The sequence below is a fragment of the Curcuma longa genome, chromosome 4, assembly GCF_044706935.1.
Source record: "Curcuma longa cultivar G26 ecotype Majalengka, Jawa Barat chromosome 4, ITB_CL_G26_1.1, whole genome shotgun sequence".
Classification (NCBI taxonomy): domain Eukaryota; kingdom Viridiplantae; phylum Streptophyta; class Magnoliopsida; order Zingiberales; family Zingiberaceae; genus Curcuma; species Curcuma longa.
This window is the reverse complement of record NC_133864.1, coordinates 1,113,641-1,126,989: the sequence shown is the minus strand read 5'-3', so window position 1 is coordinate 1,126,989 and position 13,349 is coordinate 1,113,641. Positions and strand designations below refer to the sequence as shown.

Sequence of the window (13,349 nt, the reverse complement as noted above, 5' to 3'; positions counted from 1 at the left end):
GATGGTGGTACTCTGATGCCATTTTTGAATCCATCTCTGGAATTAATCTTGTCTACAAAGTGTTGGTGTGCAATATAAAACAGAAAGCAAAAACACAAACATAGAAGTTACAAGCATAAGGCAAACCCTTTTACGTGGTTTAAAACCCCTACTTCCTATTCCATGGCCTATGACGCTTCGATAGGTCAACCCCAAAATCTCACTAACTTTCTCCTTCTCAAACACCTTTTAGAGGTTGAGAAGCCTCTTACAAGAGTCCTGATCTTACGACAACACACAAGTACAAAATAGATACAAAAAACAATAATATAAATGCAATAAATAAAAGATTCTAAAGAACTTGATTGCTTAATCTTTGTTGATGGCTTTTGTTTGCTCTCTGAAGGCTCTAGAATGTCTCAATACTCGCCTTGGAACCTCCTAGATCTCTAAACTATTGGCTGAAATCTCCACAATTTTAGGGTTTCCACTTGTGACTTGAATCTGTTGATAAGTTGTCTCATTGCTATCCCCTTGCTAATCAATGACTCATAGTGTTCTTCTAGTCGGCTGCTCCACTAGATGGTATGGTTTCGACCGTTATTGAAGTTCTTATTTGAATCTCGCCCCTTTAACAACCTCCGATTTTAATATGAATTGACCACACTGGATGACTACCTATCATTAGTCGAATTCCATAGTGTACCATAAAACTTTGTCTTTGGGAGTTCAGTCATTTCCATGTATCCGACCATTATTGACCCATCAAGACTTCCTCTTGTCCAACTTAAGTCACCTCTACTTGCTAAGACTTCCACTGTTTAGGATCCACTCCTCTGAGACTTTCAACCTTGCTTAACATCCAGTTACCCTAGATTTACGAAGACTTCATTCCTTTCTAAGCATGTAGTCCTCCATCACTATTAAAATATTTAGTCACCCTTGACATGCTTGGACTTCCCATCAACTACCCGACATCTAGTTCTCCATGACCTATTAGGATTTCCTATATGTGCCTAATATTCGATTCTCCTCAACCTGCTAGGACTTGTATTCTCAACATTGGTTGGACTTCAATTATCAAGTATCTAGTCAACTTTTACTCACTTGACTTCTCCCTTGCCAACTCTATATTGAACAACCAACCATTAAGTCTCGGTTAATATTGAATCATTTAGACATTTCCATTATCAAGTATCATGTCAACTTTGACCTACTTGACACATCGCTTAACCACTAAACATGTTGATTAAACATTAAAATTCATCAACTTTGACCAGTGATTCATTGCACCAACAACTTTTATGTCAATATATTTTATATCTATAAAACAAATTTAGTATTTAGAAGTACAATTTTTTCAATTAGTTTAGACTATATAAACTTCTAGTTTTCTATAAATAATCAAATTTAAAATGTAGGAATAAATATTTTAACAAAGTTGTTGTCATGTTTAACTTGTTGGCTACATCAACAATTAATTTATATTAGTCTAAATAAATTTTTTTAAAGATTAGTTTATGACTATGTAAAAATTAATTTTAATGGAGATCCAATGTATGAATAATATAATGTTATAGCTTTAGAACCACTAAAAAATTTCTCTTAATAGATTTAAAATTATTAATATTCATTTTTAAATTTTCACATAATATGATTATAATACTGATTTAAACAATTTCATTTTAATGTTTTAGGATTATTTTAGAAATTTATTTTTTTAGAGATTAACATTTTATATATAATTACTTGAATTAGTTTAAAGTTACAATATTACTTATCAAATTGAAATTGATTGCATTATTAAATTGATTTTAAATTGCATGTTTACTGAACTAGATTTTTAAATAAATAATATATTTAACCCGTTGCGTGTGATATCAAACTTGTGTACTATAATTGGTGAACAGTTGGATGCCAACATTTTAAGAGGACTTTTACTTCCAAATACAGGAAACTGCACAGTCTGCATTGCGTGCTCACAGCAGCTCAGCTGAAGGTAGTAGGAGACAGATTAAACTTCCAAATGAGAGTTCAATTGAATGTGTAAAGATACAAAATTTCATTAACGAAGATGTTCTAGTCAGCATAGTGCAGGTATCCACTTTTCTCATTCCTTAATATTTTCTTCTTTATTTTATGTTTTAGTGGTTTCTCTAACTTTTTTGTTCCAGGAAACTTTTCCCTGCACAGCTGAGGAATTCTATACTGTTTTATTAAGTGATGACTCTAAGTTCACAGAGGAGTATCGCTCAGCTCGAAAAGATACTAATCTGAATGTAAGTGAACTATCACTATGTAATAATCAATCTTACATGATGGTCACATCACCTCTTAGTGAACATAAACCTGAGATACATTTGGTGAATTTGTTTACATAAGTGAACATAATCAATATTACCTATACTGGTTACCTTGAATTTCTCACAATTACTGATTGAGACAATTCCTTTGTCTTTATGCTCAAATTTGGTGAATTTGTTTACGTTTCTAGTCATTTGTTGGATCAACCACTATCCACCAACTACTCATTGATGTGATCCTCCAAGGTATGTACCTAAATACGGAAAATGCAACTCTTTGTACCCAAACATTGGGTTCGGAAGTGCTACCCAAAAACTTCCTAGTCATCCAAGCCTTGACAACCTTACTTCCCTAACACCCTTAATTTCATTCTTAACAAATGAGTTCCAATCGACCAAAGATATATAAGCTACCTCATTTTGGTTTTATCTATACCCTACACCAGCCTTGCAATAAATGACATGTTGATTTCCAAGTATCATGTTCAAATATTTAGAACCTTACGTGAATCATTCTAAGTCTTTCTTCAACTCATCCACTTGCAATTTCAACATGACATTTTCTTCCTCAATCTTTTCAACTTGGAAAGAACCATGCTTTTGTCCCTTGCAAATGATGGATGAAGTATTTTACTCCTTAACTATCCTAAGTTCTTTCCTAACCTTATCCTTAAATTTTGCTAAAGAATTTGATCGATGTGCAATAGCCTTATAAATTTACCTTCTTCATCACTTGAGACGGTAGGTCTAGGAAAGCAATAGAGGGGGGGGGGGGGGGGGGGTGAATATAGCTCTTTTTAAAAACTTTCTTTTACGAAAATAAAAGAGTCGCAATGGAAATATTAAAATGAGAGAACTTAGACGATTACTTAGTTCACAGCCTAATGACTGCTACTCCAAGACCTACGATCCCTTGGATCGTTTCGAATAGGTAATCTATTAAAATTCTCCTTTTGAAAAACTTTCGGAGGATGAGAAAAATCGCACAAATGAAGATGATATAGTAACATGCTACTATTCATCAAATACAATGAAATGCACTAAAAGAAATTGTTACCGACAACTTTAGATGATAGGAGTTGATCGTAGATTGTCAGAAGTAGTCACAACACGAACAAGAAAAGCTTTAATTCGCAATAGAACAATGACGAACATGATTGAGACAAAGAAAGATGAGTTTTTGATTTGCTGAGCCTTGGAACTCGAGGTTTCTTTTATATATTTTTTTTGGTCGATCGACCCTACCATTGATCAACTGTACCCAATCAAATCTTGTAGATACAAGGCTTGATTTCTGCCTTTATCGATCGATTGATACCACTTACTGGTCGATTGAGCTTCAATGTTGTCTGAATTTCCATCTAGGTTCTCGATCCAGTCAGATTGTATCTCCACGAAATCAACTTGACCGGTCGATCGATTATCCTAATAAGTCGACTGAACTTTAGTATTTTCTTTGCAGATCAGATGTCGTCTTATCCGATTAGAATTTTCATATGTGTTCACTTGACTGATCTTGATGATCGGTCGACCGAGCCTGTGTTTCCTTCTGGGCTTGGATTCTAATAGATTTGTGCTTATCCTCTTCTGATCGGTTGACTGAACCTCCCCGTTTTGTTGATCAAACTCTGAAGACTTTATTTCTACAAAACAAAGTTAGCACAATAATAGTAATAGAGTAATTATGTCTTAGTTAGAAACAAGGTTTAAAATATCGAGCCGTGCCGGAGTTTCGGTCTTGGACCGGAACGATACAGTTTCGGTACCGTATCGTACCGTGCCGGTATAGTTTCGATATTTTTAAAATATAAAATATATTAATTAAAATTAAAAATTTAATCTAAATATTTAAAAATAAAAAATAAATTTTTTTTGATAATTTTATAGGTTTTAATAGGGTCTATTTAAATTATCCCGAATTATAATTTTGAACTATAGCTAGGGGTTGATTATTAAAATCTAATTAAAACCTAAGTTTTAAAAACAAAAAAAAGAAAAACATCTCGCGCGATCGGTTCACGCGGAGGCGTGCTGCGCGAGTGTCGCGGGGCCCCGGCGGCATCGCCGGCTCCGGGGGGCGCCTCCGGCGGCGTTGCCGGCCCCGGGCGGAACCTCCGGCGGCGTCGCCGGCCCCGGGCGGTGCCTCCGGCGGCATCGCCGAGGCCTCGCGACGCCTCAGGAGCGTCGCCGAGGCCGCGCGACGCAGCTGGAGGTTCCGCCCGGGGCCGGCGACGCCGCCGGAGGTTCCGCCCGGGGCCGGCGACGCTGCCGGAGGCGCCGCCCGGCCGGAATTCATGTGCCGGCGCTGTGCCGGTGCCGGTGCCGGTGCCGCGGCGGAACGAGATTTTTCGTGCGTATCGGGCGATACGGCACGAAATTTCAATCCTTGGTTAGAAACCATTATATGTATGCATGATCAAAGTTTAAAATCTCGATCTGTACCGAAGGTTCGGTCTTGGACTAGAACGATACAGTTTCGGTATCATATTGGACCGTGCCGATATAGTTTCAGTATTTTTTATATTTTAAATATAAATATATATATAATTTTATTAATATTTCATTATTAAATATGTTTTATATGTTGAGATGTTGAATTTATATTTCAATATTTTCTCATAAGATAGTGCTTATTAAATTGTTATAAACATTATTTTTAAAAAAGTAATTTTTAAAATTCAAAATTAAATTTATTTGAAAGGTTAAAAATAATTATAAAATTATTTAAAAATCTTAAAATTTTTTTGAATGTATTTGTAAATTTTTAATTTTAAAGAATTTATTTGAAATGTTTAAGAATTTAATTTCTTTAAATTTTTAGATTATTTTAAAATTATATTTAATTTTAAAATTATTTTTAAAAATGAAATTATTTTATAAAATATTTATTAATTTTTAAAATTATTTAAAAATTTTGAAATAATTTTTAATATTTTATAACTATTAATAATAGTTTAATTTTTTAAAAAATACATATTTAAAAATATAAAATTAACTAAACCAAAAATTAATAAAAATCGTTGTTGCAATAACTCGTGGAGACTGTCGCGACACCGCGATCCTTATAGAGGGTTTTAGGAATATATAAAATTTTATTAGAATTTTAAATAAATTTTTATATATTTTAATGGGATAATTTGATTAGAATTTTTGGAAATATGTTTGATCATTTATTTAGGTTAGAGGTTGATTGGATTCATTAAAAAATAATAACATAATTTAGAGATAAATAAATAAAAAATTATTAGGATTTAAATAAACTATATAATTAATTAGATAATTTTATTAGGGTTTAATTAAGCCTCTTTGAATTATCCCAATTAATTGAGTTAATCCAAAGTCCAGTTTTAATTAGAAAACCCAATTTTTTTCCCGATGCTGCGTGCGACCTAGGCATAGATACGAGGTCGCGTGATCTGATGCTGCTTGGCAGTCATGGTGGTGAGGCCACCAGGGTCACATGCGGTGTGGCCTCGAGGTCGCGCGACCTCTTCAGTAAGGCCGGGGGGTCGCGCGACTCCTTCGACACAGTCGTGGGGTCGCATGACCACTCTGGCGCGACCGCCGAGGTCGCACGACCACTCCGGCATGATCACTCCACGCGATGCCTCTTGCGGCTGGGCTTGGTGCTGGGTTGTGCCGGTCGGCGGGTAGAACGAAATGTTGCTCGGCATGATATTTCAATCCCTCTACATGATTTATTTTGACAGTATGACTGATCTCGATTTAGAATTCTGAGTTGGTTTCTTAGTCGAAACATTGCCTAAATGTTTTATCCCAATTGAGACACGCCCTCACTGTCTTTCTTTCTGAAAGGCCGCTCAAGGACTTGCCTCACTTACTCGCCAAACATCCGGTCCAATTGACATGTTTGAACTTTCTCTGTTTAGTGTCTGATCGACCTGATTCATTAAGACTCACAATAGATAGAAGTTGTAAAGTAAAATAGTGTTATCAACACTATGCTTTGGTCGACCAAATTTGTTGGTCCGGTTGTGCCGACCGTGTGTTGTTGACTGATAGGAAACCTTGCTTTGGTCGCCCAAACCTATTGGTCATTCTTGCTTGAAATTCACTTCTTCAAGATTTTTCATTATCTAGGGTTTACTTCCCTAGATCTTTTGCCACCCACCCTTTATCTGTTTGAGTTTTTTTTTCTTTGTCAGACATTTGGTTATCTTTGACTTGCTTGGATTTTTTCCTATGCTAGATATCCAACCACCTTTGACTTGCTTGACTTTTTTCCTCTACCACCAACCTTGACTTGTTTGGACTTTTTTCTCTGTCAGGCATCCGGTCAACCTAGATCTGTCTGTACTTTTTCCTTATCAAGCATCCGGTCAACCTTAATCTACTTGGACTTTACTAGTGATCCAGTTAACTTTGACCTGATTGGACTTCTCTTATTAGTTAGACTAGACTTCTCATTTGACCAGACTCTGTTTAACATATTGTCAAACAAACATTAAAACCCTAGAGGTTGATTGTACCAATAGAGACTCAATCAATGGCTATGGGAAACATGTTCTTAGCCACTTTGCACAATTCGTCCTCATCCGAGGACTAATCCCATGTTACTTTTAGTGTTTTCTTCTTTCTTTTGGTCTTTTCATCTTTGTTTTGAAGTTCTTGACACTCTTTGTCTTGTAATGACCTTTCTTATTGCACCCAAAAGATATACTTTTTTGAGTCCTTGAACATTTTCTTCACTTTCTTTCAAATTTCTTACTTCTCATCTTCTTGTTTAGCAATGAGTCATCTCACTTGAGGATACATGATCTTCACTTTCGGTTACGGGTGTCGATTCGGATGAGACTACCTTCTTCTTCTTTTTCTTTGGCTTTTTATTTTCTATAATAAAGACTAAAGCTTTCTCTTTGGGTGTAGCAATATGTTCATGAAGTTCAAATTAACAAAAGAGTTCATTGAGTCTTATGACCATAAATGCGCAACTTATCTAAGTCGCGGTTGTCAATGCTTTCTCCAATAGCATGAAGGCCATATAGAATCTCCCTGTAGCACCCATGTAGTTGACTAACCTTCCACCCTTCCTTCATGTGACAATTTTGCAATTGATTTAAAAATCAATCATGCTTAGCTATTCTAGGATCTTGTACCTTCATGAAGCTTAATAAGCTTCTCCCTTAGTTTCTTTGCGCTCTTGAAAGGTCTATCTTTGTTGATTTGGCTCAGAGCTAAGTTACATTGTAGGGTCATGATTGCCTTGATATTTGCTTGAGCCTTGACAACGAACTAAGTCTCAATGTCAAACATCAAATCATTCAACTTATCCAATATGCAAAGTTGACTCTTGAAATAAGGTGGTCTTGTGGTGCTAAACCCCTTTTAAGCAGCCATCTCTTTCAAATAAGTGCTTCTTTAGACAATTAGACCTTTGGAAGCTACCTTACTCTGAAACCAGTTGTAGGATAGAGGAGAGGGTAGGGGTGTGAATACTTGATCAAACTTCTACAAGACCAAGTTAGTGCAGAAGAAAACAACAATATATATATATATAAATTATTGCAATTAAATTCAGGAATACAATTCTTAGTATGAAACTTTAGGTGGAAAAACCTTCTTACACTTGCTATCTTGCACAATGAGGAAATAAAGCACAAGAGCACCTTACAACTATAATAAAAGAGAGATTGGGAGCTTTGAACACTTAGAACCTTCATGTTTTGTTAAGCTGTCTTGGCCCCCTTTTTATAGCCAAACGATTAACTTTTTCTCTCCCGTCGGAATCAACATTTCGAGGTGAGTAGTCGACTAGTCAAATTGGTTAAACATCATCAGTTGATTACTGATATGATTTGGCAATTTCTAATACTTCCTTGCCGACTTAACTTAGTGCAAGAGGTTTTTCCAGACCTCTAGGAGTTCTTTTGTACTAAGAAGCTCCTTGCTTTTGGGATTTTCTTCTTGTCCTTAGTGTCCAATCCTCATAATCCTGCTGAGTTTCTTACACTTGCCTAGCATCTGATCCGGTTCTTGATGACTGTTGGGACTTCATGCACTTACCTAGCATCCGGTCCTTATCAATTCATTGGGACTTCTTTGGTTACCTAGTATCTGACTAACCTAAATCTGCTGGGACTTCCTTTGTGCTAAGTGTCCACTTGGACATTGTCATGTTAAGAAGCTTCTAGTACTTCCTTTGTTAAACATGCCATATATGTAATGCTTTCCTGGAATTCACACTTGACATACATATGACATACCCACATTGCCTAACTTAAACATTGCCCACATCAAAACCACATACACACATGCTAAAGCATGATTACACCTACACCTTAGATTATGCTCTTATTTGCAATGTGATCAACTTATAATTATCTCTATGTTCTTTCTTCTGCTCTAATAGATTGGTTTGGGGCATACACATGACAACATGATTTCTATCTTTAATTGTTTACCAAACCAACATCCTACTTAGTCTTAGTTATTAACCATTTTAGATAGAGATGAGGTTATAACATTTTATTTTGCCTTTGTTGTCAATTTGACAAAGGTGAGAACCATTGAATTCTCATATTTGTTATATTAACATTTTTATACACAATGTTTTCCAAACAACCCAATAAGGTATAATGGGACATGTTACTCTATTATTTCTTTTTTAGCCTATAATTTTGATGGATCATTCTTTATTTTTAATTACACTCTCATCAATTAATATAAACTTGTTACAAATAGCATATACTATAGAGATATATCTTGAATTTGATTGGTTAGTTTATTACTACTATTGTTGATAGATAAGGAGTTGAGAAGCTGACCCTTGATCTACAGTTTAGTTCTAATACTCTAAGTAGCTCTAACATTGGTAGTAACATCATTATACATATCATACATGCACATGTTAGAGATCTTAATGTAATTATATGAACTTATTTGTAAATAACATATATTACAAGAGTTTAAATTTGGGAAGAAGAGACTACCTAACCTAATTCTAATTTTTCTTTACAATATGGTATCCGAGCATAACTCAAATCAATTGCACCTACATAATGCTGTGTCACCGCAAGAGTAATAAAATTAGCGTCCTTAGGGACTGCGTGTTAACTACCTGTTCACATGCAAAGACAGATTATCTAAATAAATCGAATTGAGGAGATTGTTATGAAATCAAAACAAACTAAGAAGACTTTATGAAAAGCGATGAGAAAATTAATTCTTGAAACAATCCTAGTATTATCTGTATATATTAGTTAATATATCTGTCAATTAGCTAGTTGTCAATTAACTTAATTATAGTTTCCTTAGTTGGATTCTTACCTTAGATTTTTAGTTTGTATATAAATATACCTTGTCTTCAATAAAGACATAAGATATTCTTTTTATCTCGATTAACATAGAATCCGAGCACTTTCGAAATTTGGGATTCGAAATTAGGATTCCATTTTTCCTCTTCTTCCTCTCACATATGTAAGATGATGCTCCTTATGTATGTGTGATGACGCTACTTCTTGTTGCAGAAGTCACTATGTGCCTCCGATCTCGGTGCCGGTCGAATCCTAGCCCCTGCGACCTAGCCTTCTTCAGGTTCTTCCTTGACGCCCTCGATCGCGACAAGGCACGTTACTGTGATCTAACCCTAGATGCCTTCCTTGACTTCTTTGTCGATCTTAGCCTCTCTATCACCGCCTCCAGCCTTGCTTTCTCTTCCCTATCCGTCGCCCTGCTTTCTCGAGCAGCACCTACGCGTGACTATAGGGTGTGTTGTCCCGTGCCTTGAGTAGTCGTTGTCCTATTGGTTTCCTGGACACGATTTCTTGGATGTTGTGTGTTCTCCCTAGACGTGATTTCCCACACCACTGGTGAGCCTTCGCGTGATAGCAACCGACATTGATATTAGTTTGGTATTCCTTCTCGTGCACATGGGTTTGCCTATACTTGTCGGATTCTTCTCTCTTTTGACTTTCTTTGGGATAAGGTCATATGGATGAAAATGAGTCTTCTATTGTAACGAATGTGGTGTCTGTGATGTATAAAATCACGCGCTATAAACTAAATGGTTCGAACTATTTGGATTGGAGTAAGATTGTTTTTTATTTACGAAGTATTGATAAAGATGGTCATTTGACTGATGACTCTCCTCAAGATGATTCAAAGAAAGCATGGCTTAGAGAGGATGCTCGTTTGTTCCTTTAGATTTGGAATTGTATTAATACTGAGGTAATTTGTTTGATCAATCATTATGAATTTGTTAAAGAACTGATGAATTACTTAGAATTTATGCACTCTAGAAAAGGGAATCTCTCCTGTATGTATGAGGCTTGCAAAACATTTTACCATGTGGAAAAACAAGATCAACCTTGATCAATTATTTTATGGCGTTCAAGAAGACATATGAGGAACTTAATATGCTACTGTCCTTAATCTTGATGTGAAGGTTCAACAATGTCAACGAGAGCAGATGACTATCATGAGCTTCCTCGTTGACTTATCTCTTGACTTTGAGTCTGCTAAGTCATAAATTCTCTCAGGTTCTGAGGTCGCCTCTGTACAAGATGTATTTAGTCATTTTCTCCGTATAAAAATAGTACACTCATACCGTTTAGTGATGCTTTGGTAAGATGCAATACTAATTATGTGCTTGGAAGATCAACTAGTTATAGTGGAAACAAAGGAGGTAACTTATAGGACTTTGAAACTCAAACGTCGAATTCAGATAGTATTATGTGCAACTACTGTCGTAAGCTAGGTTATACAAAGTTTGAATGTTGAAAGTTTCAGTACAAAAATCAACAAAAACACTTATTCCATATTGCGTCCATTAATGATGCCTTTGATAAATCAGTCCTTATCTTTGCAAGTGAATTTGCCAAGTTCTCAAAATATCATGATCACTTAAGTTTTCATCTCATTCTATCACTGTTATTGCTGATTTAGGTAAACAAAACGTAGGTCTTCTTTCTTCATTCTCTAAATGGATTATTGATTCTAGTGCCACAGATCATATGATAGATAATTTTAGTCTCTTTTATTTTTTCAGTCTAAAATTAATATTCCTATCATGACTTTAGCTGATGGGTCTCTATTTTATGTTCGTGGGTCCGACACTATCAATCCTACCCTTTTGCTTCCTCTGTCCTTTATCTTACATTTACCTAATTTATCCTTTAATTTGCTCTTTGTTAGTCAACTAACTTGTAATCTTAACTATTGCATCTCATTTTTTTATCATTGCTTATTTCAGGATCTTTTGACAAATAAGATTATTGGCAAAGGACATGAATCTGGAGACCTCTACATTCTGGACACACCGCTCCAAAATTCTTTTGCTTGCTTAAGTGTTACTTCCCCTTTCGAGGCTCATTGTAGGTTGAGACATTCATCTCTCCATTTGCTCAAAACGCTTTGTCCACAATATGGTAAGATGTCTTCACTAGATTATGAGTCATGTCAATTTGCAAAACATCGTCTTAGTTCAAGTCCTAGAGTAAATAAATGTGCTACTATTCCTTTTGAATTAGTTCATTCTAATATTTAGGGTCCTTGTCCTATTGTCTAAACTTGGTTTTAGGTATTTTGTTATTTTTATGGATGATTATTTTCGTGTAACTTGGTTATACTTAATGAAAAGTCATTCTAAGTTATTTTATCTATTTTGTACATTTTGTGCTGAGATTAAAACTCAGCTCAATGTGCCCATCCGTACTTTGCAAAGTGATAATGTCAAGGAATATACGCCCAATTTATTCCAATCTTATGAGTCAGAATGTCATGCTTCATGAAACTTTTTGTGTCGATACTTCATCCTAAAATAGTATGACTGAACGTAAAAACAGACATCCTCTTGAGATTGCATGGACCCTTTTATTTCAAATGAATGTTCTTAAAACTTTGTGAGCTGATGCAGTTTCTATGACATGTTTTCTTATTAACCACATGTCATTCTCTGTTCTTTATGGTGAGGTTTCTTACAAAATTCTTTTTCCCAAAGTTGTTTCTTGTTAACCCTAGAATATTTGGTAGTATTTATTTTGTTCGGGATGCTTGTCTGCATGTTATTAAATTAGATCCCAAATATTTGAAGTGCATCTTCCTTGGTTATTCTCGTCTTCAGAAAGATTATAGGTGTTATTGTCTTAGTATTAATAAATATCTTATCTCAATTGATGTTATCTTCATGTCTTATTTTCCGTCCTCACTTATTCTGACTCATGAAAGGGAGGATGATGATTTATTGGTGTATTCTATCACATCCTCCTCACCTGTCCCGGAATCAACTCCTATCAAGCCTCCTGTTATTCAAGTCTGCTTTAGCCGTTAACCTATTGATTTATGTTCTGCACCTACTACTCATCATCAGATCCAGTCCCAAATGATGATTTTCCTATTGCGTTACGCAAAGATAAACATCAGTGTACTTATGCTACTTTTTTTATTTTTTATAACAGCTTGTCGTCTTCCTCTTGTTCTTTTATTGCTTCATATATCCTGCACCTACAACTTTGTCATTAGATCTTTTATTGTGTTACAAAAGGTAAACGCTAGTGTACTTAATCATATTTTTTTGGTTTCTTATAACGGCTTATCGTCTTTCTCTTGTTCTTTTATTGCTTCACTTGATTCTATTTCTATTCCTAAAACTGTCTGTGAGGTTATATCTCATCCTGATTGGAAATATGCAATGATAAATGAGATGAATGTTTTAGATGACAATGACATTTGAGACTTGATCGATCTATCTTCAAGGAAATGGACTATTGAATGTAAATAAGTATTCGCAGTTAAAGTCACTCCGGATGGGTCAGTTGTCAAATTAAAAGTTCGTCTTGTTGCTAAAGGCTATATGCTCAGACCTATGATGTTGATTATTCTGATAATTTTTCTCTTATTGCAACGTTGGCATATGTTTGATTGTTTATTTTAATGGTTGTTACTTATCATTGGCATTTACATCAATTTGACATCAAGAATGCTTTTCTTCATGGTGATCTTCAAAAGGTGTATATGGAGCAACCTCCTGGTTGCTGCTCGGGGGAGTCAGAGTGCGTTTGTCGTCTTCGAAAATCTTTGTATGGTTTGAAATAGAGTCCTTGTACTTGG

The 13,349-nt window shown here is 35.4% G+C and overlaps 1 protein-coding gene across 1 annotated transcript in view; it reads left to right on the top strand.

Annotated features, from left to right (window-relative positions):
- LOC141826309 (BAG-associated GRAM protein 1-like) overlaps positions 1 to 3,730 on the top strand; it is a 31,803-nt gene extending 28,073 nt beyond the window's left edge. Inside the window, exons 12-15 of the mRNA XM_074713552.1 lie at positions 1,933 to 2,076; positions 2,154 to 2,258; positions 2,474 to 2,528; positions 3,648 to 3,730. Of these exons, the coding sequence (XP_074569653.1) occupies positions 1,933 to 2,076; positions 2,154 to 2,258; positions 2,474 to 2,528; positions 3,648 to 3,730 (387 nt within the window). The remainder of the gene's footprint in view (positions 1 to 1,932; positions 2,077 to 2,153; positions 2,259 to 2,473; positions 2,529 to 3,647) is intronic.
- The last annotated feature ends 9,619 nt before the right edge of the window (positions 3,731 to 13,349 follow it).